This window comes from Corvus hawaiiensis, chromosome 26 (assembly GCF_020740725.1).
Source record: "Corvus hawaiiensis isolate bCorHaw1 chromosome 26, bCorHaw1.pri.cur, whole genome shotgun sequence".
Classification (NCBI taxonomy): Eukaryota; Metazoa; Chordata; class Aves; order Passeriformes; family Corvidae; genus Corvus; species Corvus hawaiiensis.
Window position 1 is genome coordinate 25,283,847 of NC_063238.1, and position 25,133 is coordinate 25,308,979.

At 39.6% G+C, this 25,133-nt stretch overlaps 2 protein-coding genes across 2 annotated transcripts in view; both read right to left on the reverse strand.

The window, feature by feature from the left end:
• DPYS (dihydropyrimidinase) overlaps positions 1-14,086 on the reverse strand; it is a 38,707-nt gene extending 24,621 nt beyond the window's left edge. Inside the window, exons 1-5 of the mRNA XM_048287152.1 lie at positions 13,989-14,086; positions 7,485-7,599; positions 6,335-6,703; positions 2,852-3,010; positions 535-714 (exon numbers count right to left, since the gene is read on the reverse strand). Coding sequence (XP_048143109.1) covers positions 535-714; positions 2,852-3,010; positions 6,335-6,604 — 609 coding nt within the window. The 5' untranslated portion in view covers positions 6,605-6,703; positions 7,485-7,599; positions 13,989-14,086. The remainder of the gene's footprint in view (positions 1-534; positions 715-2,851; positions 3,011-6,334; positions 6,704-7,484; positions 7,600-13,988) is intronic.
• A 998-nt stretch (positions 14,087-15,084) lies between these two features.
• Positions 15,085-25,133, reverse strand: part of LRP12 (LDL receptor related protein 12) — a 51,930-nt gene continuing 41,881 nt past the window's right edge. The window contains exons 5-7 of the mRNA XM_048286568.1: positions 23,171-24,272; positions 22,204-22,336; positions 15,085-18,307 (exon numbers count right to left, since the gene is read on the reverse strand). Coding sequence (XP_048142525.1) covers positions 17,444-18,307; positions 22,204-22,336; positions 23,171-24,272 — 2,099 coding nt within the window. The 3' untranslated portion in view covers positions 15,085-17,443. The remainder of the gene's footprint in view (positions 18,308-22,203; positions 22,337-23,170; positions 24,273-25,133) is intronic.

The window sequence follows — 25,133 nt, forward strand, 5'->3', positions numbered from 1 at the left end:
CAGTGACGTCCAGTGATGCTACTAACCCTCATTGGAAAGAAAAAAAAGGAAAAATCCTTACGAAGCACAAAGATGCATATCCAGAGCCTCTGAAAACTCCGCAGTTTTAAGAGGCAAAAGGTTTTGTCTCTACTCTGTTCAGAAACTTAAGATGTGCAGATTTGAGATTATTTAGCAATGAATTAATTTCCGTTATGGGACCTGGGGCACAGTGAAAATGCTGTTGACTGGAACAGTTGAAGAAACTATTCCATTATAGCCACTCAAGTTATCACTGGTGTTGAGTACAATCAGTGTAGTTACAGTCTCAGTGCCTCAGAACTCTCAGTGCCTCCACACAGCACTAAGGTGGCAGTAGCAAGTGTGCAGTGAGGCTAATTATGCATAGAGGGATGTTGAGATTTTTGTGCCCAGTCAGTGAAGCTTTCTTCATACCTCTGGATTTGCTCCTGTTACATGAGCTATGTTTGGACAGCCCTATGGTTAGGACCATCTGTATTCCTGACTTTCATGGACAAAATGTCAAATGTGCACCTGTGCAATTAGTTCCCCGTTCTCCGCATGGACTTGAGCAACTGCTCCCAGTTCCTTACAGCAGGAAAAGGCTTCATACAGCTCCTCATCATTGACCATGTATATGTCTTTATAGGCCATAAACATCTTGAAGGAGTTGACACCTTTGTTTTGAACAAGACTTTCCATTTCTTTCATCACCTGAGAAATACAGCAATTACACTTTACATTTTAATAACTTGGTATAAAGAAATCGTAAATATAAAGGGTGAGCCTCTACTCACCCATCAAACATATGTTCAGTACAGATCTGCCAAATCACATATTTAAAGACTGACTTAGACTATTCTTCTAATATCAAATTGATTCTCAAAGTATATAAAAGAGTAGCACTGCAGTGCAAATATTGGAAGCACAAGCTAATTGTAGGAAGGGAATGCTTTTTACAAAAGGTAATGAGGCAGAATTTTATTTCAAATAAACCTCCTGATGTTGAAAACACCCATTCTAATATTACAGTCAATGTTCCCAACTCAAGACAACATGGATATTTGTGCAAAACTATTGTTCAAAATTGGATTGCAATAGGCTGCAGCTTCTGGTAAACAACATGGTGACAGGAAAGATTTCATCTTTTAGAGCTTGGTCCTGACTCTAAACAATACACACAGCCTTTTGAAACATCTTGTTGTCAAACAAAACAGCTCCAAAATGCTAAGTGTGAGCCTGTGGTTTTTGTTTTTTTTTTTTTTTTTTTTGGGCATGCACTGCTTGATAGGATTCCCCACTTCTACTAGAGCCTATGAAGCCCAGCAAAACATTACATCCCAAAGAAAGACACATATTTTAGTCTGAAGGCTTCTTTCACAACTGGTTAGCTAGAAACGTATATTGCATAACTTTGGCTCTCCCTTCCCAGTCAAATGATGGTGACAGTAATTGACATGTAGCTGTAATGCTATTACAATTTCCATGGGATTAATTCCTTTCAAAAAGTAAAATAATATTTTTCATCTTCTCTCTAATAATCTGGTTGGATCTGCCCACGAAGGGTAAGATTTATAAAAAACTCAGAAATTTATCCAGAGGAGGGATGGGAGCACATCTTGAGTGGGAGTTGTCAAATAAATACCTGACAAAAGGCCCTGCTCTGGCACAATTATAGAGACATGTCATTTATCCTCTTCTTCACTATTTACTACAATTAACAGAAGGCATTGTAAAGAATGCATACTTTTAATTAATACTTTAAATCCTGAGGAGATGAGAGCTAATCAGATGGGCATGAAGTATCAGTCTTCTTCACCCAGGCCTTTCACAGCTACAAAACGCCTGACCTTTCCATTTCTTTTAATCTTGGCCTTTAAAAACAGTTAGATTCTTAATATAAACTAGAACATTTCATTGATTTACACCTCCCTAGTTTTATTTGGTTTGCAGTACAATTCCACTATTGTCTGCTAAGCCTGTTTCAAATGCACATTACTCAAACTTCATTGGAGAATTTATGTCATGTCTTTGCCTTAAGTTAGAAGTTGTGGTCAGTCTATTTTGGCACTCAGTACACAGAATACCAAATACTCTGTTTGCAGAGTGAAGGCTTTGGTGCATATACTTGAGAATTTAAAAATTAGAAGAAGTACTCATATACAAAATAGGAAATTTATTTCACATATCTGTGTACTGATGCATAGTTCTCAGAGAATCCAAAGTCGTCTTGTAAAACATGGGTCACATTCAGATAGATATCAAGCACCTGAAAAAATATTTTATTCATTTAAACTTTCAGGCTATCAGCAACATTCACTCAGCAAAGATGATTTTCCCATATGTAAATTCAAAAAAGGTTTTTTAGATTATTTCCCATTCGATGTACTATTGACTCCAGTCCTGCTTTACTTCAAAGGGGTATTACTGCAGTCACCCAGGAAAAGATGTTCTCCTTTACAAATGAAGTCAAGTACCATATTTTTCATGTATACCCTTATTAAAAAAAAAAACACAACAAAACCACCAAAGCTCAGAAGGAGCATAAAATATTAAGTATTCAAGTAACAAAAGACAAAATTATTGTAAACACCACTTTCCCCCTCTGACCTGCCTGGTCTTGGTCTTGCACAAGCACTACCTCTAACTTTGTGCAGTATTATCCAGAGTTATAGGCTATCTGCAGACTTGCTTTATTTTTTCAATACATGTACTCTCAGAAGGGTAGGGGCTATTTCAAATGTTGTTTTTAATCACAAAAACACTAACCAGCAATATTTAGCATGTGAAGACTAATTCAAAGCAGGTGTGGTACCAGTTTATGGAATTGAAAACCAGCTCTGTTGTCTACCTTGTTGCTCCACCATGTAACTGCCACGTGCAATGAATAATCACAGCAGACTTTAGGGTCTGCCCGGCTTTTCCATGTATCAAAAGCTTCAGTAAGAGAACAACCTTTCTGAGGGATGGCAAAGTCGATGATCATAGTGGTTCCTCCTGCTATAGCAGCCTGAAAAGAAGAAAGTTATTATTTAGCAATCAGGAAGAATGCAAATTTCCTCCCACCCTCTCTAACTCCCTTACAACAATTAATCTGGATACACTGAAAAGCCAAAAGCCACTGAGGAGTATCCCTGAGTAAAGTCCAGACTCGCAAAATTATTGTGGAGATTAATTTCATCTGCTTTGAGAAAAATGTTCTCAAAAATGTATTCAGGAGAATCCAAGTAAAATTTCAGGCTGAAGGAGAAGCTTTTGCACATGTACAAAAACTTATCAAAGACTTGGAGATGTGTCTGTAGCCTTCATGCATCAGTGAGTTTCCTCAAGTGTGTGGAATCAGTGAGAAAGAAGAGCACTAGAAGAGCACAGTCCACTTGAGACGTGCTTCCTCAGAGTCTATGTAGTAGAAAAAACAAGCCTGAGTGACAGGCAAATAATTAAGGGACAAATACACAACAACAACAAAAAACCACATTGAGTTTGAAAATACAGTATGAAAATTCCCAAACCCTTGTCTAACACCAGAAGATTTTAAAGGTGTTTGAAAGTGTATTTTTATTAGTAACGGGGTATCATTTAGTAAAACTGTATAGAGAGCTTTAAATAGAATGAGAAATTTACATCCTCTACATAAACATTGTCAAGTAGATAAATAAACTACAACCTTACTTTATAGATGTATGGTGATCAAAAATTGCTTTTTAACCAATAATTTTCTCTCTTCTTTATGAAAATTGAATTATTACTTTGTTTTCCTTTGGAGGGGAAAAACATCTCTCAGATGCCAGATCCTTGACTAAAAGAAATTGATCCAATACAGAAATTCCTTTGTTGAAATGGTTGCTGTCTTCCAGATTAGCAAAAAAAATCCTCTCTATTGCTCTCAACAATGTCCCTTTGCAAAGCAGGTACAACTAATTCAGATCAAAATATGCATGGTTCAAATTCACAGGATCACAGAACGACAGAATTAACTAGGTTAATTTTTTGAGATCAAGTCCAGCCTATGACCTAACACCACCTTACCAACTATACCATGGCACTAAGTGACCATGGTTTAGTTGGTGAGGTAAAAAAGACCTCCAGTCTTTTTTTAAACATCTCTAGGGACAGTGACTCCACCACCTCCCTAGGCAGCCCATTCCAATGCCCAATCACTCTTTCTGTGAAGAATTTTTTCCTAATGTCCAGCCTAAACTTCCCCATGTGCAGCTTAAGACTGTGTCGTCTTGTCCTGTCGCTGGTTGCCTGGGAGAAGAGCCTGACCCCCACCTGGCTACATCCTCCTTGCAGGGAGTTCTGAGAGTGACAAGGTCTCCCCTGAGCCTCCTCCAGGCTGAACAACCCCAGCTCTCTCAGCCACTCCTCATAGGGCTTGTGTTCCAGACCCTTCAACAGCCTTGTTGCCCTCCTCTGGATGTGCTTGAACACCTCAACATCCTTCCTGGATGGAGGGGCCCAGGACTGGACACAGCACTCGAGGTGTAGCCTCACCAGTGCCCAGTACAGAGGGACAATCACTGCCCTGGTCCTGCCAGCCACACTATTGCTGATACAGGTGAGGATGTTATTGGCCCTCTTGGCCACCTGGGCACACACTGGCTGATGTTCAGTCGGTTGTCGACCAATACCCCCAGGTCCCTTTCTACCTGGGCACTGTCCAGCCACTCCGTCCCCAGCCTGTAGCGCTCCAGGGGGTTGTTGCAGCCAAAGTGCAGGAACCAGCACTTGAGCTTGTTAAACCTTCTGCTGTTGGACTCAGCCCATCTATCCAGCCTGTCCCAGTCCCTCATGCTATATTACTCTTCCTTTTTCTAATGAAAAATCATTCTCTTCCTTCCTTCTGTTCACTTAGAAATCAGAAGAAAATTTGTAAATATGTAATATTTACAAATATTACATATTTTGTAAAATATTTTTAAATATTTTGCAAAAAGAGAAGTTTGGAGATTTGTAAATCTCTGATGAATTGAGCAAAATATTTTCTCCAGGAAAAGTTCCACCAGTCAAATATTTTTCAACAAGACTGATTGACTTATTTGTTAAACAGGATTTAAAGAAAATTTATAGACTTCCAAAAAAAAAAAAAAAGTCGTGGGTTCCATAACTCCACTCAAACTCTCTTTTTATCCCCTACAACTTTTTCTCCCCTCAACTTGTAAAGAGAGGTGCCTTTAGGTATTCAACTGAATGGGTAAATCTTAGCTAATCATTGTAGCGTATTTCGCAATAGTTGGAATACAACTCTGTCTCCCTGAATTTCTTGCCAAAATATTTGCCCGGTGATGACCTTCAGTGAATAGGTCTGAACACTCTCCACACTTTGACTTGGTTTAAGAATATCCCCAATATCTAACTTTTGACCTATCTGATCTCTAAGCTGGATCTAGAATCTTCTTGTAGGCTCTGAAGTGACTATCTGGACATCCTATTTTGTGTACGCAGCCTCTGCTTTGCAGCTTCCCTGTCCTATAAGTACCTCGGAGTTACTCAGAAAACCTTAAAAACTTATTTTCTGCTTTTCAGTAAACCCAGTTCTGCTGTGAGAGGAACTGGGTGTAACGGTCTCTGTGAAGGTGCTGGCTAGCAGACAAGCCAAGTCACAGGGCAATGTGATCCTTTCTGTGAACAAAGGATTTCAGTCTGCCCAACAAAGCTCTTAGAAAAATACCTTGAAAATTTTGGGTATGGAAGCTGTATGGAGATGATACATTATACCATTAATATGAGTAACTGATACACTATTCATATGCAGGGAATATAATGAGATCAGCTAAAAAGCTGAAAGAAATCCCTACTCTGAGTGTAAAACTGGGAGAAATTAGGTACTTTCAGAAAGTGTGTTTAAGTGGATTTTCATTGAGAGACAGAGTAAGCACCAAAGCAAATGACAGAAGAAAAACCTGCATTCCTTCATGCTAACAGAGGAGAAAGATCAGATTATCACAAAAGTGCTCAAATGGCACTGGAGAATTAAACTGTTGCTTTAGTTAACCTTTGCTCAGAAAAGTATGAAGCTTGATGCAGGTACCAATGCAGGTTATAGTCTGCATGCTGACAGCCAGGGTAAATGCCTGCCCCACTTGACCCCCGCAGTCACAATAGTTTCTGAAGGAACCCAAATAGGTTCTGAAGGAACCAAACTGGTTGAGGGTGGACCTCTGAGTACCCCAACTGCTTTGTGACAATGTCCCAGTCAAAGGGACAGGAACAATCGCCCATGCTTGATTCACACTCTATTCTCTCTTTTAGAAGTAATACTGAATGAGCAGCAGACATCCCTCTCTGAGAAAGCCCAGATGCACACACAGATGTGAATATGTGCACCCACCTTGGTTCCAGTATAGAAGTCATCTTTTGACCTGCTACCCATGAAAGGGAACTCCATGTGTGTGTGAGTATCGATGCCCCCAGGGATCACCAGCTTGTTGGTCGCATCCAGCACAACAAGTCCAGTCGAGGGCTCTGGGTTTAGGTTTGGTCCCACCTGCTGCACCACTCCATCTTCCACATACACATCAGCCACCACAGAGAGGTCATCATTCACAACTTTTCCCCCTTTGATCAAAAGTCTCTGCCGAGCCTGCTTTTGGGGTGGCATGCCAGCAGGTAAGAGTGAGACCTCAGCTCAGAAATTGCTCTTGCCTGAGAGCACTTCACTGCCCCTTCCTCCCAGAGCAGCAGTTATCTCCAAATAGCCCTAAACACACACCACACCATGCTCTTTAAACAGACACTGGAGGAACTGCCCCCTCTGCCCCCGGCGGCTCCACCTCCCACCCCTGTCTGGCCCAGTGACATGAATGGGAGCAGAGCACTGGCGTCAGGCCATTTTCCTCTGGACTCTGCCTGGATAAAGCAAGCCAGGTTTTCAGGGGCCCTAGGGTGTTCTCATGGCACTCGTTCCAGCCTGCTCTGTGCACCCAGGGGTTTGCAACTTGCTGAGCTGCTTTGAAAATGTGGCCATTTTATCACCTGGTGATGCCCAAAAGCAAACCAAGCTCTTTGCAGCCGCATTGGAGGAAACTAAGGGTGACCTGAGCTCTCCACAGAAGAAGCCAGAGAGCCCAAGGGTAACCTGAGCTTCCTGCAGCCATGTCTGGGGAGCCTGTGGGTCTGGCCTGTGCCGAGGGAAATGCACCCTTCTCAGTGGAGATGGTGGGGTCCACGCTGCTCCAAAGCTGTTTCTCAAATGATTTTGGACACACCACCCTCAGGATCCAAACACAGCTCCCCCCTGCCCCTGCAATGACACTACATGGACACCACTCTGGACTGAGGGGGAAGCCGGGGTGTGTGCCAACATCCATATGAAAATCCCATTTCAGCATCTGATGCCCTACTCCATCTGCCCCGTGGCCCTGCTGTGCCTGCCCGGCAGGCCCAGCCTGTGCTCCCCACAGCCCCACACCGCTGCCCACACAACCACTGCCGGCTCCAGCTGCAGCCCCAGGCTGTGCTGGCCCCTCAAATCTCCCTACCCCAGGGGGGCCCTTCCCGAGGGCCAGGGGAGAGTCAGGATCTTCTGTGGCGGCTTTCACACAAGGCTGCTGTGACCTTGGCAAAGATGTGGCCTGTGTGTTTCAGAATATAGACCTGGAAAAAGAGGTGGGAAAGTAAAATGAGGACAACTGGAAAATGAGCTAAAGGTTTGGAGCAGAAGGGGAAAGATCTGCTCTGTACTATCTCACAGGTACTAGTTTCTATGGAATTTTCCCACTTCTCTCCTGCCATAACCCTGGATTTGCATAGTCAGCAGTGACACCACTCAAGTGTGTCCCTGAATCTGCTGAGCACCTGCATCTTCATTCCCTCACCTCTTCCAGTTCAGTGGTGATGATTTAGCAAGATAGAACATTGTCTCTGAGGGCTGTGAGAGGGTGCACACACAGGGCGCCAAAAAGCCATTTAGACAAAGGACACAAGATTGGAAAAAACTCACCTTCCCATCAGCATGTCACCTTTGTCCCTTCCCTCATGATGGGTAGGAGAGCATTACCATACATTTGCCTTTCTATCTGCTCATCCCAAGGTATCTTGTCTTACACCTCACCTTTGTGCAGTGGGACAGAGACCCACTGGGATTCATAACATGACACAGCAACAGAACAGGTCAAAGCTCATTTGGGAAAGCAGTTTCACTTTGTATAAATGAAGTGACCTTTGTTAAGTGAGGAGAGGGGTAGCAAGGTCAGAGGTTCTTTTGATCATGTGCAGTCATGTGGGGTGTAGCAGTCAAGTTCCTTTGCCCATCCCAATGGATATTTAATGATTTGATGTAGAACAGTGTCAACAGATTTTTCAGTATTTATTGGCAGAGACTTCACCCTGAAGTTTCAATACCACTTCAGTACCTCAACTGCCAACCTAAAATAGCCACTTTCTTGTAATTTCTCCCTGGCAGATGATTACTTAGTATTTTCTATGAAAGGAGTTTCTATGTGACAGACCTAGACAGTCATCTCTGAGTATGCTCTTGGGCTAATGGCAGTGGTAAACTGTTCATGCTCAAATCCTTCTGCCAAACTGGGCAGAGGGAGATCTGAGGCCAGATCAGCCACATCACAGCAGATTGTAGTGTACACTGGAATATCCAGTTCCCTTTTTGTGTGTGCTGCACAGGAAAGAGCTGATACAATTTTATACATAAATGCATGAAGAGTACACAGCTCAAAATCCTATTTATGTCTGTTTCTGAACAAGAACAGGCTTGAGCTCTGTTTCCCCTCCTCTGATTTCCTCCTGGCTAATTTAGACTTTATGGATCTTGCTCTTAAGTGCCTAAACCTTTCTATCTGTAACTTCATTCCCAGCTCAGAATTGCAGAGCTGCCCACAAACCAGCAACGTAACATCTTACAATGCTGTGCGTAGGAAAACTGAATTTATCCCACAGGTGGTTTTGAACACATTATTTAATGTATTGGTACATAACAAGATTCTGTCTAAGAAGCCCTTTTATTTAATCCATTTGGACCAAAAAGATAATCTCACATCAGTTGCATTTATGTACATTTGATAAATATTCAGTATTTCACAGCTCAGCTGTCCCTAGAAAAAATAGCTTGAAATATCACTGGTGGAACAGAAATAATACTTAAAATATCATGAGAAGACAACTGGCCCCATATTCTTAGTGATCGCTGATTATCTACTGCTTCTCCAACAGGGCTTCTGGCTCCTAATTGACTTTGTAGTGTTTACTCACCCACAAAGCATTTTACTTTTTTGTTCTTCTCTTTGCACAGTTTAAAACAAATCTTTGCTCTGTAATCAATGTTTGACTCTGCACTGTTGTAGTGGTCTGGGCTGGAAGAGAGTTAAACTCTGTCATAGTACCTGGTATTGCTCTGTTTTGACTCTGTGCTGAAAACAGTGTTGGTAACAGAGGAAAGTTCTCATTATTGCTGAGCAGCATTTGCACTACGACAAGGGCTTTTCTGCAGCTCATATTGCCCCGCCAGTGAGGAGGCTGGGGGTGCACAAGAAGTTGGAAGGGGACACAGCCAGGACAGCCAATCCCAACTGACCACAGGGATACCCCAGGCCATATGGTATCATGCTCAGCATATAAAACTGGGGAAAGAGGAAGGAAGGGGAGGGACACCAGTGTAAATAGCATTTGTCTTCTCAAGTCACTGTTAGTGGATGGTGGAGCCCTGCTTTCCTGGAGATGGCAGAACATCTGCCTTCCCCTGGGAAGTGAGGAATGAATTCCTTTCCTTTTCTTTGCTTGCAAGTGCAGCTTTTGCTTTACCTATTAAACTGTCATTATCTCAAACTCATGAGTTTTCACACTATCACCCAGATAGATTGAGCAAGTGGCTGTGCGGTGATCAAATGCCAGCTGGGCTTAAACCACAACCCTGCAGAGAAATTTCATGTTAGAAGACTTTACTGATCCTAAAATGTTACATAGTAGCTCAATGATTTGACAGCCACTGGAGAAAGTCTTCCCAAACTCACAAATCTGAAGTTGAATCATATGTTAATACATTTGTTGTGTCTAGCAAAGCAAATCCTCAAGAAATCTAAACATGGAGTGTCTTGTTTAGTGGAGCTACCAGAGAAGTACAATCGTAAGAATTTTCTCAGTAGCCTAATGATTAACTGATTCCATTTGAACAACCCTGAAGAAAACACAATCCACACCTATGATTTACCAAATGAAAATAATTTTGCAAATTCAGGAATAAGTTTGCAAGAAACAGAGGACTGAAGTTTGGAACATCCAGCAGACCTTGAGGATGTCTTCTAAAAGTCATTGTAATGCAGACATAATCAGTTTAAAGTCTTCTGAGAAACACATATCCACTTCATCCTGGAACCTTTAACTGCTACCTCCCCACATAAAATACTATTAATTTTTAACTTCTCCTTTAATTATCTCACCTTACTCTTATCCTCCCTTTGCTTCCATTTTCACATTCTTCCTGCCATACCCTAGTTCTGTGAAGCTCTTCTATTGTCACTCAGTCTTCAGCTTTTTCTTAACTCCAGGAGTCTTACTGGCATTAACCTCCAAATTAAAGTTGGTGAAGCTGAAATGTATCTCAAAATGCAGGAGTGGCAGACAAATAGGCTTTTGAACAAACAGAGTATTTTGTGAAGGAATCTAGAGATTGATAATGAGCAGTGGGAAGAAAGTTCAGCTAATGAAGATGTGCTATTAGTATTTATTTTTGACAACTTTCCTCCAAGGAAGAAAGACTGGATCATGAACCACATTTGCAATATGAGAAAATGAATAAAAAGGATACCAACAACTTTCAGTAATGATGGATAAAGCACTAGGTGTTAGAGAATTGGTAAAAGGATGTGTCAATTTGAGGTGCACTCTGGATTTGCAGAAAGGAAAGAATGGTTATCTTTTCCCATATTCAGAAAGTCAGAAGGACTGAATACTCTTTTGTTTCTTTGCAACTCCTACAAAGAATCCATAATGTCTGTTCACCTGAGATTTACTTTCACACTCCTCTGCAGTGGGAATTTAATATTCATTCAATAAAACCAGATGGTCTAAACATAATTGCACCTGTAAAGTCTTCATAATTGTGAGACCAGTCAGGTGCCCTTGTCAAAACCTCACAAGTTTTCAGAAGAGTCTGGTGCTGACTACTTTTATGGGATGGATTTTCAGACACAAGTGTGAGGTTTCAAAATCTAATCTCTAATGCCTTCTTCAGTTGTAAAAGCTTTCCCACACTAGCAAGCATGCCCTATGGTTTTCTATAATAAAACAGGGCTAAAAAACATTAAGAAAGAAGTTCAATCCTCTAGTTCCACATCACATGAACTATTATAAGTATGCTCTCCTAAGTACTGGGCTACATCCAAGATCCTAGTGCCAGTCTTTCCCCAGATCCATTAGCAGTGATGCAGCCCATTAGCACCCAGCCTTGGGTCCCACGTGTGTGACACAAAGGAAGGCAGCCAAAGGTGTGCATGTACTGAAAACCATCCTGCTTTTTAGAGCTACAATAATTAGTGACTCTTCTCTCATTTTCATAAGGCCAAGTGCCTCCTCCTCCTTGATCAACACAAATGGTGAACCACAGACAGTACAACCAATAACGAAGAAAGAATTACCAGGAACCCAGCAGAGGAGCATCTAAGAAACCTTCATACTGTGCTCTTTGCTCTTTTCACTATAAATTGGCTCAATAAGGGTTTAATAAAATGCCAACTTTATAAATATGTGTGAGACAGTTCAACTCAGGCATTGAAATTCTAAGTCTCACAATGCTCTGGGAAAAAAAGACTTATCATACTTGTCAGTTATTTCCCAGTGGACAATCTCAGTCAAAGAAACTAGGTTCTTAGGTGGGATTTTTCCAGACTCCAAGAAGCACAACCACAAAAGCACAGAGAATAGCTATCTTTGGAAACTGGTTTTTTTACTAATGCATTATCTGGAAAAACACTGCAAAATATTAACTGTATTTTCTCCGACTCTCAAATACAACATCTCTCTATTGAAGGAACACTAAGTCAGGACTGTAACTGCTGGCCAACAGAGTAGGTGAGAGAAAGCAAAACTGAACGTCTCTGTTCCCTGCCATGCCACTGCAGAATTATGATGTCAGTTTATGACATTCCTCACTGTCCTGTATATTGCTCCTGTTTTTCCTCTGGCGCACCAGAGGAAACCACCAACTGTGGCTGTCCAAGGTGGTTCTTAACTAACCACAGGAAAGATGACAGATTTAAACCAGTACATTTTACCAGTTGTTTTTCCTCAATTTTATACACCTGGAAAAGCAGATAAACCTATTTCTTCATTTCTGTTGGCATACCTTCAGATGCATGACTATTTCATTGCAAAGGTACAAATGCAATTCAACTAAACCTCTGTAACACCCCAAGTCAACAATGCTGTGATGAAATCTGAGATTTCTGCTCTAAATTCAGATACCTGTATGCTTATTTCAGGGATCACGTCCTTATTCCTCAAAACAAGTTTATTTCTTTGTCCTTTACATTTTGCCTAATAAACCCTTATTATTTGTTAGGAAGTCCACACTGAACCATAACTGATTCTTTCTTTTTCTTACACATTTCTGATTTGACATGTCCTACCCATTATGACTTATTTTTGGGGAGGCCTCCTGCAATTATTTGTCTGAGAAAAAAATCCTTTGTACAATGTAATACAATTATATTCCTTTAACGTTTCTAGTCTATTACAACTTTCCCATCATTCAAATTCAAAATTCAGAGACTCCTCTTTTTATCTGTTTTTTTTTGCTTCCTGTGTTTTCCACTAATTTCTTTCCTGCAGAAGCATCATACAGGGTAACTGTAAACTGAAGAAAATCTCAATCTGAAAAACTTCACTTGCATTTGAGTATTTTCTTTGGTTCTTTGATAACAGGATGCCACTTGGTCACAGGGAGAAATTAATGCTAAAACCTAAACTCTTCCGCTAGATTTCAGTGTGCATGGAGAAATATCACTAATTTGTGGCTGGATATTCACAAAGATAAGCTAAATTGTGTTTATGGTAAATGTCCTTTTGTGGAGACCACTGAACCTATCAATGAAGGAACCACAGGGGCCCCCTGGAAGGATGAACCCTAGGGTTCTATTAGGTTAGGGTGAGAGAAAAGGGTCTCTCCCAAGAGGCTTTGTGTTAAATACGTCAATTATGTTGATACACCCCAGCTCTGTTTTCCTGGTTGGCCCGTTGGCCTCCCTGCCCCTTTTTACCCTATATGTCTTCTCTCTGGAAAGTTCTCCCTTCCCGGTTCTCCCATTGGCTTTTGTTCCCTTGCTCCACCCTCACTACTCCCTTACTGGCTCCCCTACCTTAACCCCGCCTATGCTCCACCTCTGTATTCCCCGACCATTGGGCCCTGGTGTTTTCTCTGCCCCCATCCGATCCCGTATCTAAACCTTGGGCCCTCCATTGTTCCTTTGTCTTCGTTCCTGGACACCTTCAGCTGGGTGGTAATAAACTACCTTGTGGAACCTCACACGAAGACCCTTCCCTGCTCCTTGTTGTCGGCCTCTTTGTGGATTATAATGTATCTGGTGTGTGTGTATGAGTGTGTGAGAAGCGGCCTGCCGAGTGACTCCCTTTGTTGGAGGTGCTTCTGGAAGGTTGCGGCACCTCGCCATCTGCCCCCGCTGCAATACCTTTTCTCAGAATGTGATTAGGAATCACTGACACTGCTCAGAGCAACATCTCTTACCTCCTCCATCAGTGACGTGGGAAGTCTTGTCCATCCAAATTCTTAGATAATACTTCAGTTTAGTGGATATTACATTCTCTTCCCCCAAGTTACTACCCACCATAGTGGGTACTGCATATGAACAGAAATCTCAACTAGACATATTGACATGAATGTTGTGCTATAAAACTTCTCTGTATCAAGTCCAATAATTATGGACTTTAATTTCCTTAGATGAGGGAAAATCTAACTACAAGAGTGAAACTCCAATGCAGGATAGAAGGGAAAGAGTTTTAACTATCAATCTGCTTACCTCTCCATATGTTTGGTGACTTGGCAAAGGGACAAGACAGACTTCTCCTCTGTCCTTTCAGAACACACCCCATTTTGGGCAACTGAGTTGTAGCTGATGTCCCGGAGGAATTCAGTTACCAATTGCTTATTTTCAGAAACTCACAAGGGAGGAAGAAAAGAGATACAGTCAAAAAGCCCCACAAACTGACAAAACACTTTACAAAAAGCATCATCCCAACTACAGAAGATTAAAACTTTTGACTTAAACCAAGATTTACAGGAAATGTGCAGCACTTCCTCAGTACAACTGTCACAGTTGAATATCTGGATATATATATATATAGGAAAATAAGTCACTCACTTTTCAGAAAGGAAGCAAAACCTCATCCCAATAGGAAAAGCCATGATTTGATCTGCAGTGAGTATTTAATATAGAAACCTCACTGAAAGAGTATTTGTGTCCCAACTTGAACTTCAATTCCCTGGACTGGTGTCAAAGCTTTGACACAAGTTCATGCTTAGGCATTTGGATAGAAAGTGGAACACATAATACTGTAACTAATTCCAGCATCCTCTCCAGAAACCTGTTTTGAAAGAAGAGTTATCAGCAACACTTGCTGAACTTGTACTGAAAATGACCTTTACTTTGGATACAAAACAAGCCCTTGCACCATCTGAAGCTCAGTCAGCCCCGCTAATGTTTCAGTGCAAACCAAGTGACAAAAAAAGTGTGGTATGTGGAAAATAAAAATGACAAACTCTTTCCATGTTTTAATAACTTTACATGAGGAGAAAACTTGCCTCACAATAACCTACATTCTTCAAAGCTTGCAGATGAAAGTGATTTATTACAGAAAACAAGATAATTCCACAGTAAATAATTCTGACTTTTGTTCAAACCGCCCTAGTATTGTAGCACAGCTAAATCAAGAATCAATTAAACAAAACACTAATTCAAGCTCTCCAGAATAAAAAGAAACAAGGTAATAATGACTTACCGGAAACCTCAGTAAAACCAAACTAAACAAATGCAACCAATCATTCATACATTACTGAAAACAAAAACCAATCACTCCTTTTAATATCCCCAAGAAAAAAAAAATCACTGCAACAAATTCACCTCATACAAATATGAATTTTATTTACAATTTTCCAAATATCAATCAAATCCAGCTTCTCAGTTAAATGTGTAGCATTTGTCCTTTAAAACAAATTAAACATTGTGTTCTTTTTACATCTGCAATATGGAGTCCATAGGTACATGCTATTTGGGGCATCTAATGGAACAAATTTAGATCACTGTGTGTGTTCAACACCGAAGGTATTCTGTGAAGACTCTTTCTTCAAAATTTATCTGCCTCAGGGACAAGCATTTCCACAACCACTTTCTGATGACAATTAACTAGGAAGGTTTAAAAACCCAGTATTTTATACCAGGACATACTGTTCACATATACTTCAGGGTGTGTTACCATGTTCCTATTGCAAAGTTGCCTGCTCTATAAGCAATGCTACTGAAATCAGACTAAAGATTACCCACAGATTTAGATATTATTCAATGTGAATAAAAATGGCCATTGATGACTTTTACTTGAGTATGTGTAATTATGGGCCAACTTGTACCTGATGTGGTACCAGTGTGATGTGATCTGTTCTGAAACTTGAAACCACATGGGTCATTATAATAAAATCTTTTACAACTGTATTGCACATAAGGTTCCTCAAAAGCACAAATCTACGTAATTGCATCCTGAACTCAGAATTTACCTGCTAACCTGCATGAAAAAATTAGCCAGATGGTAAAATAGTTTATTTTTCTCATCCCAGTGTCTGTGAATGAAGAGAAGAGGGAGAAGATACATACACTTTGGAACCTATTCAATTGTTTGTTTCTTCTGCATGTGATTTGTACTCAGAGATGAAAATTTAAAAAAAAATAAAAAAGCCAGACAGACCTTAGATTTATCTTTAAAAGTACCTCAAAAACATAACAAAAATTCAATTTAATTTTGATACATATTAAAATTTTAGTCAGTTCTGCCCGACAGCATAACACGACAGAAATGCACAAGACTTTAAACATGCTTTAAAATGACATTCAACAAAGTATTTAAAATTTAATAAATAGCATACAATCACACACAAATACATTTCATACTGGATCTTTAAGCCTACTAAAAACAGACTGGCAAAGAATAAATAAAACAGTAGTTGACAGTTTTGATTTTAAAAGGTGTAGTTTCTTCTTGTCACGCTAGTAGCCACGTATTAACCTGCTTATCACAAAATTGGAAGTTATGAGCTTTTTTCCTCACTGATCTGTTTTGCTCCAACATGTAGTATCATAAAAAAATACACTAAAAGGGTTTTCTTTTGGTTTTTTTTAAACAACCAGTCTGCGACCGAGTAAACCAGTTTTTAAATACAATGAATAAATAGGGAATTAGTAAAGCAAATTCAATTGCAACAAAAACGCAACACCCCAAGAAAAGAGCCATGGAAATATATAGCCATTGCAATATTAGACAATAATAGTACTTAAAGTGATAGTGCTTGTGCACTAAGCTCATTAGAGACCTTAATATGATTTTAGTGCAAATCCCTTGAGTCCAAACAAGCTTTATACCCTACAGTATTAGGGAAAGATCTATTACCAGTTGGAACTTATTCTGTAGTGTATTTGTACATATTGGATATTTAAGGAACTAACACATATTGTAATATCTTCGGCCCTTTTTTACTTCAAATCAAAAAGACTAATGACTGGGGATTTTACATACTATTTGGCTGTACCATATTAGACTGCAGTTTAGGAAAGTCAGTGCTAAAAAAGCTTTTGCCATCAGTTTATCTACTATGCCTAAATTTCATATATCATTGCATTTTGTACTTCTGAAAGAAAAAGAATGCTCCTGGAGAAAGTTTCTCCTCCCTTTAAGTAAGTTCACATTATGATGAAATTCAAGAATATTTAGACAGTGTTGAATAAACTCAAAGGAAAGTACATATTTTACATAAACAATCCTTACCAGTATTTAGTATATTAAGTTACAAGTATGTTGGCAATAATACAACAGAGTCAATTCCTAAAGGAAAATAATTCTGTACAAATTCACCTGTTAATATGGGGTTAAACAGGCAGCCAATAAGTCTTGAGCAGCCATGTTTCAGGTTTTAACTACAGTACCAGGATAAACTAAATTTGAAACTAATGGGGAAAACTTCAGTTTAAAGAGTAATCTGATTATACTGGATACACACATTGTGTATTCAGAGCCATTAAAATGTTCACTCTTATAGTTCCATAATGTCATCCAGTATAAGAAAAGTTTAATCAACCACACAGGCTAAAATAGCTTTAACATATTGTTGTCCTGGATTTTTTTAAACTAAAAACTAATTTTAACTGTGAAGTACAAAACAATGACAGATATTGCTCCAACTTGTACACAATCTTTCCTAAACAATCCGTACCTAGCAGAGTAATAATGCCTCATCATCACTAGTTTCATTTTTCACTGTTGCCTCTAAGCAAGTGTCGGGTATCTGGGCAGTGTGTACGATGCCACAGCTCTCACAGGGGCCATCTCGACTGCATGACCTCACACTGTGATGTGTTGCACTGTAAGGCTGTCTAAGCCCTGGTCCTTGATCTGAGCTGAGATCAAGTAGAGGTCTTGAACAGTCATTCATGTCAAAGTCTGATGCTACATCAGAGACTGGAATTAACATTTCAACATCATCATCCTCTTCTCTTCCACTTACCCCATTATCAAGCTGTCTCAAAGGACTTTGGTTCTGATTCACCGAGCTTGATCTCCCTAAAGTAAAGCGTACCCAGCGTAAGCCTTGAGTCATACGGCTTAGTGCGCTCGTGAGCTGGTGGCGTGCGGGACTTGTGCTTGGGGGCTCTACACTTGTCACTTCTCTTCCACCATCCGTGGCACTGCTACTGCTGCTCTGAGCAGAGGAACTCCCACATGCTCCCACTGCTGCTTCTATTGCTGTTGCAGGAGGGACTTTTTGAGGCAAGGTGGCAGCAACACCACCAACTGCTCCTGCTGCATCTCTTCTTTCATTTTCTGTGTCTGTATCATCAGATTCAACTGAAAACAAACTTCTGTGAGTATTATTTCTTTCAGCTTCTCTACTAGTACTTTGGCTGGCAACGTCATCTCCATCCGCCGAGACCAATGCCAATGATCCAGAATGACGTGACCTTGCAAAATTAAAAATTCGATTCCAAATGTTACTTGATCTGCCAGCCATAGGAAGTCTGATTGAGGTAAATCCAAGCTGAGATCGTACTGCCAGCCTCAGGTTTTCCAGAACTGAAGCCTAAATGAGAAGACAAGCAACAATCAAGTGTTGACAGTCTGCTGGTACTAGCAAAGAATGAATGATAACTGTTGTGGAAAACAGCATTTAACGAAGTTAAATGTAGAGTCTTAAATATAAAAAAATGTTGCATCTTTCATAATAAGGATCTGGTATATGTAGCAATAGGCTATTTAAAAAAAAAAAAGTGGGCATGAAAAAAGTTTAGATGCTCTAGTGCAAAAAACATTATAAACAGGCAAATTAAGTGGAAATACATAAGCAAAGGTAATAAAAGAGGAATTAATTCTATATAAGGTACATTTCTGCCCTAATCCAGGATCTCTAAATAAGACAATGTGAAAAGCAAGGCACTATAGCCTGGATATGGAACACTGATTAAAGGAAAGTACAACCACAGAGCCAGCAGAGCAGGCATACTAAATCTATTACAGACAGTCTTACCAAAAAGGTAGTCACTGTGGATTTTAGAGAACAGCACATAGAAACATGTCTCAGAAAGTTTAGGATTTAAAAACAAAGTCTTCCAGAAAGATTTAACAAAGGTGGCCACCTTCTTTATCCACTACCATAGGGCTGCCTCAAAGGGACTAAATTTAATATCTTCTCCAGCAGAGGCTTATAGTTTGACTTTTTTCCCCCCCTTCTGGTATCATCAGTTAATTCCAGTTTCAAAATGCTATGCTTCTGTTGAAATAAAATTATCTTTTGTGTTCTAAACTATACATTTCCCAAATTCACTATATGTTTTCCAGTCATTTAGCTACAGAAGAATGCATACCTGAATTTTCCTGTTTAAAACCCTGTATAACTTTTGAACTGTAAGGTAACACAAACACACAAACTCCTTTGTATTGGGGATCCCTAATGATGCCTGAAGTGGCCACCTAAAAACAGAGACTAGACAAGAATAAGGGAATGAAGGTAGGTATTTATTTGAAAGGCCTTCAAAGGTACCCCCTGGGGAGCCAGAGGCTACTGCCAAGATGGACCCCAAGATGGATGACAGGTCACGAGTTCTTCACACTTTTGTAAGTTTGGTTCATTTGCATATCAGGGTTGATTCTCCAATTAAAGCTTCAGTTAATCAGGTAATTTCCCCAAGCTTGCCCCTTCCCTTTAGAGGCTTTTGGTTTATATTTTTTGGGCCTAGGATGATCTGAGTGTCCTTGGAGAGCAGGCCCGGAGAGGCTTTGTTACGTCTACCTAGCATGAGAGAGCAGAAGTGAACAGGCTACAGGAAACTTCAGTTACACACTAGGCAGTACAGGATTTGAAAAATATGGAAGTTAAAACCTAAGGCATCACTAACTCAAACTTAGAACACTACCTCAGCTAAGTAGCTCAATTCTCAAATAAGTTGGAAGATCTTCTATCATCATTCTAAAAATATTCACAAATGTGTATAATTAGAGGATAAAGCCCATATTCACAACTTTTGATGACACTTACGGCAAAAATGTAGAATATTCCTCAAAACAGCCATTTTTCCCCAATTAAACTCTTAACATATATGCATGTATTTCCCTACGTTTTTAAAAACGGAACTTTAGTGTTCTCATGCTGTCACCTTCACCTCCTTTCCACCATTCGTCAGACAACACAGCAGAATATCTGAACAATACTGCATGCACAACCTACCTCTTCCCTTCCATTAGTTCACAGGATGATTGAATTCAAGCATACAGTATGTGTGTACAGCAGCCTTACTTTCAAAACCTACTGAAGAGACTGCTACTCATCCTTGAAAATCCAGCTCTGAAGGCATGTATCAGTTTTAGGCAGAAAGCACTACACAGAAATCCAAGATTCCTATAGCTTGAGACTTCTAGGAAATCTTGAATAACTATCTTCAGTCCTACACAGGTTTGCAATCTTAAGATGTATATTTTGCTCGAAACAAATTTTAACACACCTTGACGTAATACTGACTCCCTTCCCCCAACACTTTACCATATTAAAAATCGAGTTTTATAATTTATAGAATTCAATTTACATTGCCTTGAGTTTTTATTGACGTTGTCTCCTCTGAAAAACAAAGGTTTTAAGTAATGCAACTTCATTGTTCAAGTATGAGTAAAGTTTTTATCATGGAAGCATCAGTGCTTTAGAATGACATTTTCATTACTTTTGAAGTTGATGGCCTGCTCACTACTACTCCTGATTTCTATGCTAGTTAATTGGTCAGTATACTTACTTCAGTTTTCAAGGCCTCAAGTCTTATTTGAAGTGCTGGTGTTCTTAATGGGAATTCAGTTACACTCTCACTGTTCAAAACTATTGTACATGCATTGATATTTTATGGAGTGTGAAATCATGGTTACATATAAATACTATCAAGCAACTACATTTTGTTATGTTTAATTACAAAAGATTGCCATATAATTTCAATATATTCTGAAATGAATTTAAAATGTATCCAAAGAAACAGTGGGTAATTCAATTTAAGTCAAACTAAAGAGTAAAGAAAATGTCAGTAATTGCACAGCTTTTCAAAAGCTCCAGTACCAATCTCTGACTGCAGCCACTACATCTGGGTCTTTCAGAACTGTCCTCTCTATGACGAGATTTCCTCTTAGTAAAAACCAAGATCTTTACATCACCTTTATGTGATTTCATGATGAAAAATGGGTCTGAGCAAGCTAGATTTTTTTGAAAATCGTAATTGTTCCTCCACATATTTATGTACACCAAACCTGAAGTGTCCCACACCTGCAGAAAACATCGGTTTGTTCCAAGTTACCTGTACTAGAGGACTTACACATCTGGGCATGATAACTGCATTGTCTCCACAGACTTTCTTGGGCTAACCCTACCTCAAGAGACTTGTGCACATAGATCCATCATAAACTGGTGAAGCTTAATTTTGGAAAAGAGGACAGCAAGCCAAATTTGTAGAAGTACAAAACTGGTTTGAAACAGTAACATACTGATCTTTATTATAACCCCAGTAACCCACTGAACAAGGGATTCTACAGTGTCCACTACAGGCATTTATTTAATTAATGAAGCTCAGTGCCAATTTAGCTACTAAAAAAATCTTTACAATGTGTTCTGATACATTTTAAAGCCTCTCATGCAAATTACAATTTATTTTCCTCTTTTCCTCTGAAAAATCTTTTGTGACAGATCCTAGCTGTTTGTGAACATGTGTGCATGAAAGAACATGTGATAGTCATGTAATTTTTTCTTACAGTAAACTTTCCTGTATTAACTGCAACATAATTAATGCCAACTCTAATGCAGGATTCCTAGACTAAGACGTTCCTTCTATTTCTCAAAAGAGCTCTATAACTGAAAGACATTTTTAATTACTTGAAAAGTTGTTTGACAGAAATTCATTAATCACCCAAGTAAGAAATGTGCTAATCATCCACCTCTGAATCTGGATGACTAGGAACTATTAACTGCCATTTACTAGCTTTTACTTTGTAACTTGTCCATGTAATTTTATATGATACTACAGCCTGGCCTTCTCCATCACCTCATTATTCACAGCAGGCATGAACATACCTACACACTGTGCATGTGAACTACCATTTTGCATTAGAAGTTTAGGTCTTCTTTCCCAAAACAAAAAGTGCTATCATGCAATCCTTACTTTCACAACAGTAATACAGAACATACAATTAGATCTACCAATCTATTACTCTTCATGCAAGAGGGGTTCTATAGTGTGCATTACTGGCATTATCAACAAAAGAAAGCCTGCAAAGGAAACTGTGGTGTTACTGTATCATGATTTTTTCCAACAGCTAATCATTCCTGTAGCATTATTGACTTGAAAAGAGGAAAAGGAAATGCTCTAGAACAAAAGAATGTACATGAAAGTTAAAATATCTTCATTTCAGTCTCCTTAAAATTTAAGTGGTCTGCCTGCTATTTTGAAATCTTACCTGATTTGGGGAACAAACAGGGAAATCTTCGACTGGTGGAATTAAACCCTGGGCAATTAATTGTCCATAGGATGGAGGAGCTTCTCTTCTTAACAGTTCAGCCTCAACCCTTGACAAGTGAGTTTCAAATGATCTTTCAAAGAGAAAAGAAATTTCAGAATACATAAGACACTGATGCATATACATATAGAAAAGAATAAAACTACATCAGACTATTATAATCTGAAAAAAAATTTTCAGAAGATCAAGTTTTGCTAATTTAATTGAAATTTAATTGACAAAGAATATAAAGTCATTCCTATGAGTCCGTCCAGTTGAAATGGGAGTAAAAAAACCAACCCAACAATAAGTTTCTTAAAAGCAAACAAACAAGCCAGCCCAAACCCATTGGCTGAATATAAAAAGCAGTGTGAGTAATGCTTGTATTATTGTAAAAAATTGAAGGATATGTAATCCTGGTATGAACTAGCCTACAAGAGAAGAAACATGCGGTCATACACAGAACTGCAATATAAATTGCAAATTAATTAACTGCAGTTTTTCCACACTTCCTTTTTGTTAACATCGTCTGAAAGCTTAACCCTCAACAGTGAAGTGATCAGAATACTTCGATCCTCTTTTCTTCACTGGGAGAGCAGTCAGTCACTGGAACAGGCTCCCCAGGGAACTGGGTCATGGCACCCAGCCTTCAGAGTCCAAGGAGCATCTGGACAATGCTCAGCCATAGGTCTAAGCAAGGTTTAGTTTTAGATGTCCTGCAAGAAGCAGGGAGTTAGACTTGATATTCCTTATGGGTCCCTTCCAACCTGATAAACTCTGTGATTAACTAACCTCTTTTTACTATCAAAGAAAAAGGAACAGTATATTTACAAATCACATGCAACAATATTTGTATGGCAATAAAACTGCTTCAAGTACAGACAATACCAAGATACCTAAACTTGTAATAAAGTTGAGTTCAACTTACCTTCGCTCAAACATCCTGAGTGAGTACAATTTACAAGTACATCCCAGTGCAATGACAAGCAGCAATCCACAAATAAGACTCCCAATGACAGCTGCAGTTATCACTCTAGTGGGCACAATGACTGGGCAATTCTCTTCGTCACTGCCATCACCACAGTCATCTTGAGAATCACAAACCCAGCTCTCAAACACACAGCGGTTATTTTTACAGTGAAAATTGCCTGGCTGACAGAAGAAACAGTTCTTTTCATCTGAACCATTAGGGCAATGATTCTGGTAGTTGCAGCGATCTGAACGAGGGTAGCAAACACCATTTCGAGAGCAGGGAAACTCATCTCTTTGGCACATGGTGCAGTTGGTTTCATCCCTTCCATTTGGACAGTGCCAGTAGCCATCACAGCGTTGCTGCTCTGTGTAGCACCCCCAGTTTCCACCGCATGGGATTTCCCAGGGCAAACAGAAGCCATCAACCTGATAGGTTGCATTGAACCCTCTTGCAGCATTCACTTTATCAGCACAAAAATGCACTCTTATCTGTCCTGAGGATGAAACAACTGTGAGGGGAGCATGAGAATCAAATGCTGTCAGTACACGCAACAGCCTCCGTGGATTCTCCTCTAACCCATCATATATTTTGACATAGTCTCCATAACCTGTACCATCAAGTTTAAAATCAGTGAATCGCAAGATTACTTTGCGATGATCACCAGTGTCTATCAGCCAGGTGCAGTTGCTGCCAGGTGGATAGAAGTCAGGATAGTTGGGAGAACTGAAAGTACCATAAAAGTATTTTAACCACTGCCCACATGTTGGCACATCACAGTCTATTTCATCTCCTAGGTCAAGACAATCAATGTTACCATCACATTTTAAAGATTCTGGAAGGCAAGTGTAAAGCTTGGTGAAACGGGAAAGACACTGGAACTGATTGTTAGCACAAGGCTGAAAGGAAGAAGCTGTTGGAGGATTAGCTTTGGCACACATTTCTTCATCCGAGTTGTCTCCACATTCATCCATATTGTTACATTTCCAACTTTCTGGAATACACTTCCCATTAGCACAATGAAACTGGTCACAATCACAATTTGGTTCATCAGATTTCCCTGGAAGTAGAAAAAAAAATTTTCTTAGAGTTTAGCACTTTAATGGTTTGTGTTGCATATTTATTTCCTGTACCAGGTACTTCAGAAGGGAAAAGCAAATGCCTGAAGTGTCTGTAAACCATGACAACTTTCAGCAAATTTCAAGATAAAACAGTTTTTTCAAGGCAAAATTGCATCAACACATCAGCATGTACCTTATCCTTAGCTGATTTCAGTCAAATAACTAACCCAAGCAAAAAAACCAATGCTCATTTATAGCTATTGAGAAATCTGACTTCTAATATGCTAACAATAAGTTAGAAAAATACTCTCCCATCTATCACTCAAAATACAGAAACATTTTGTGCTGCAGTACTGGTTATCTCCTCAAATTCTTTCCCATAAAAGCAGTCAGACTCTCTTCTGCTTTTGGAGGTTCCTACTTTGTACCAAAGGATCTAAGGCAAGAGAGAAGCTGACAGCTGAAGATTACACATTACCACCAAAGAAAGAAACCTCTGTCCTCTCCTCTTCCCACTGTTTGCTCCTGCCTCTCCTGGAGCAACTAAGATGAGAGTGCAGCAAATATACCTGGGATCCAAGCTATTTCAGCTCTTCAACAGTTCAGCTGAGTTAAACACTGCTGTATCACTTTCAATCACTTATTTCTACAAACCACTGTACAGAATGTAAAATTTGCTATAAAACAAACTATCATGGTCAAAAAATTTAAAATGAGTCTGCAATGCAGATGGTCCTACACAGCAGTAATTCAGAAACTAAACTAGACAAATATATATTCATTCTAAGGAACACTATGCCTAAGGTTTTAATAAGGAAACAGGAAAGACAGCATGATGAACTCACTGAAATCCTAATGTT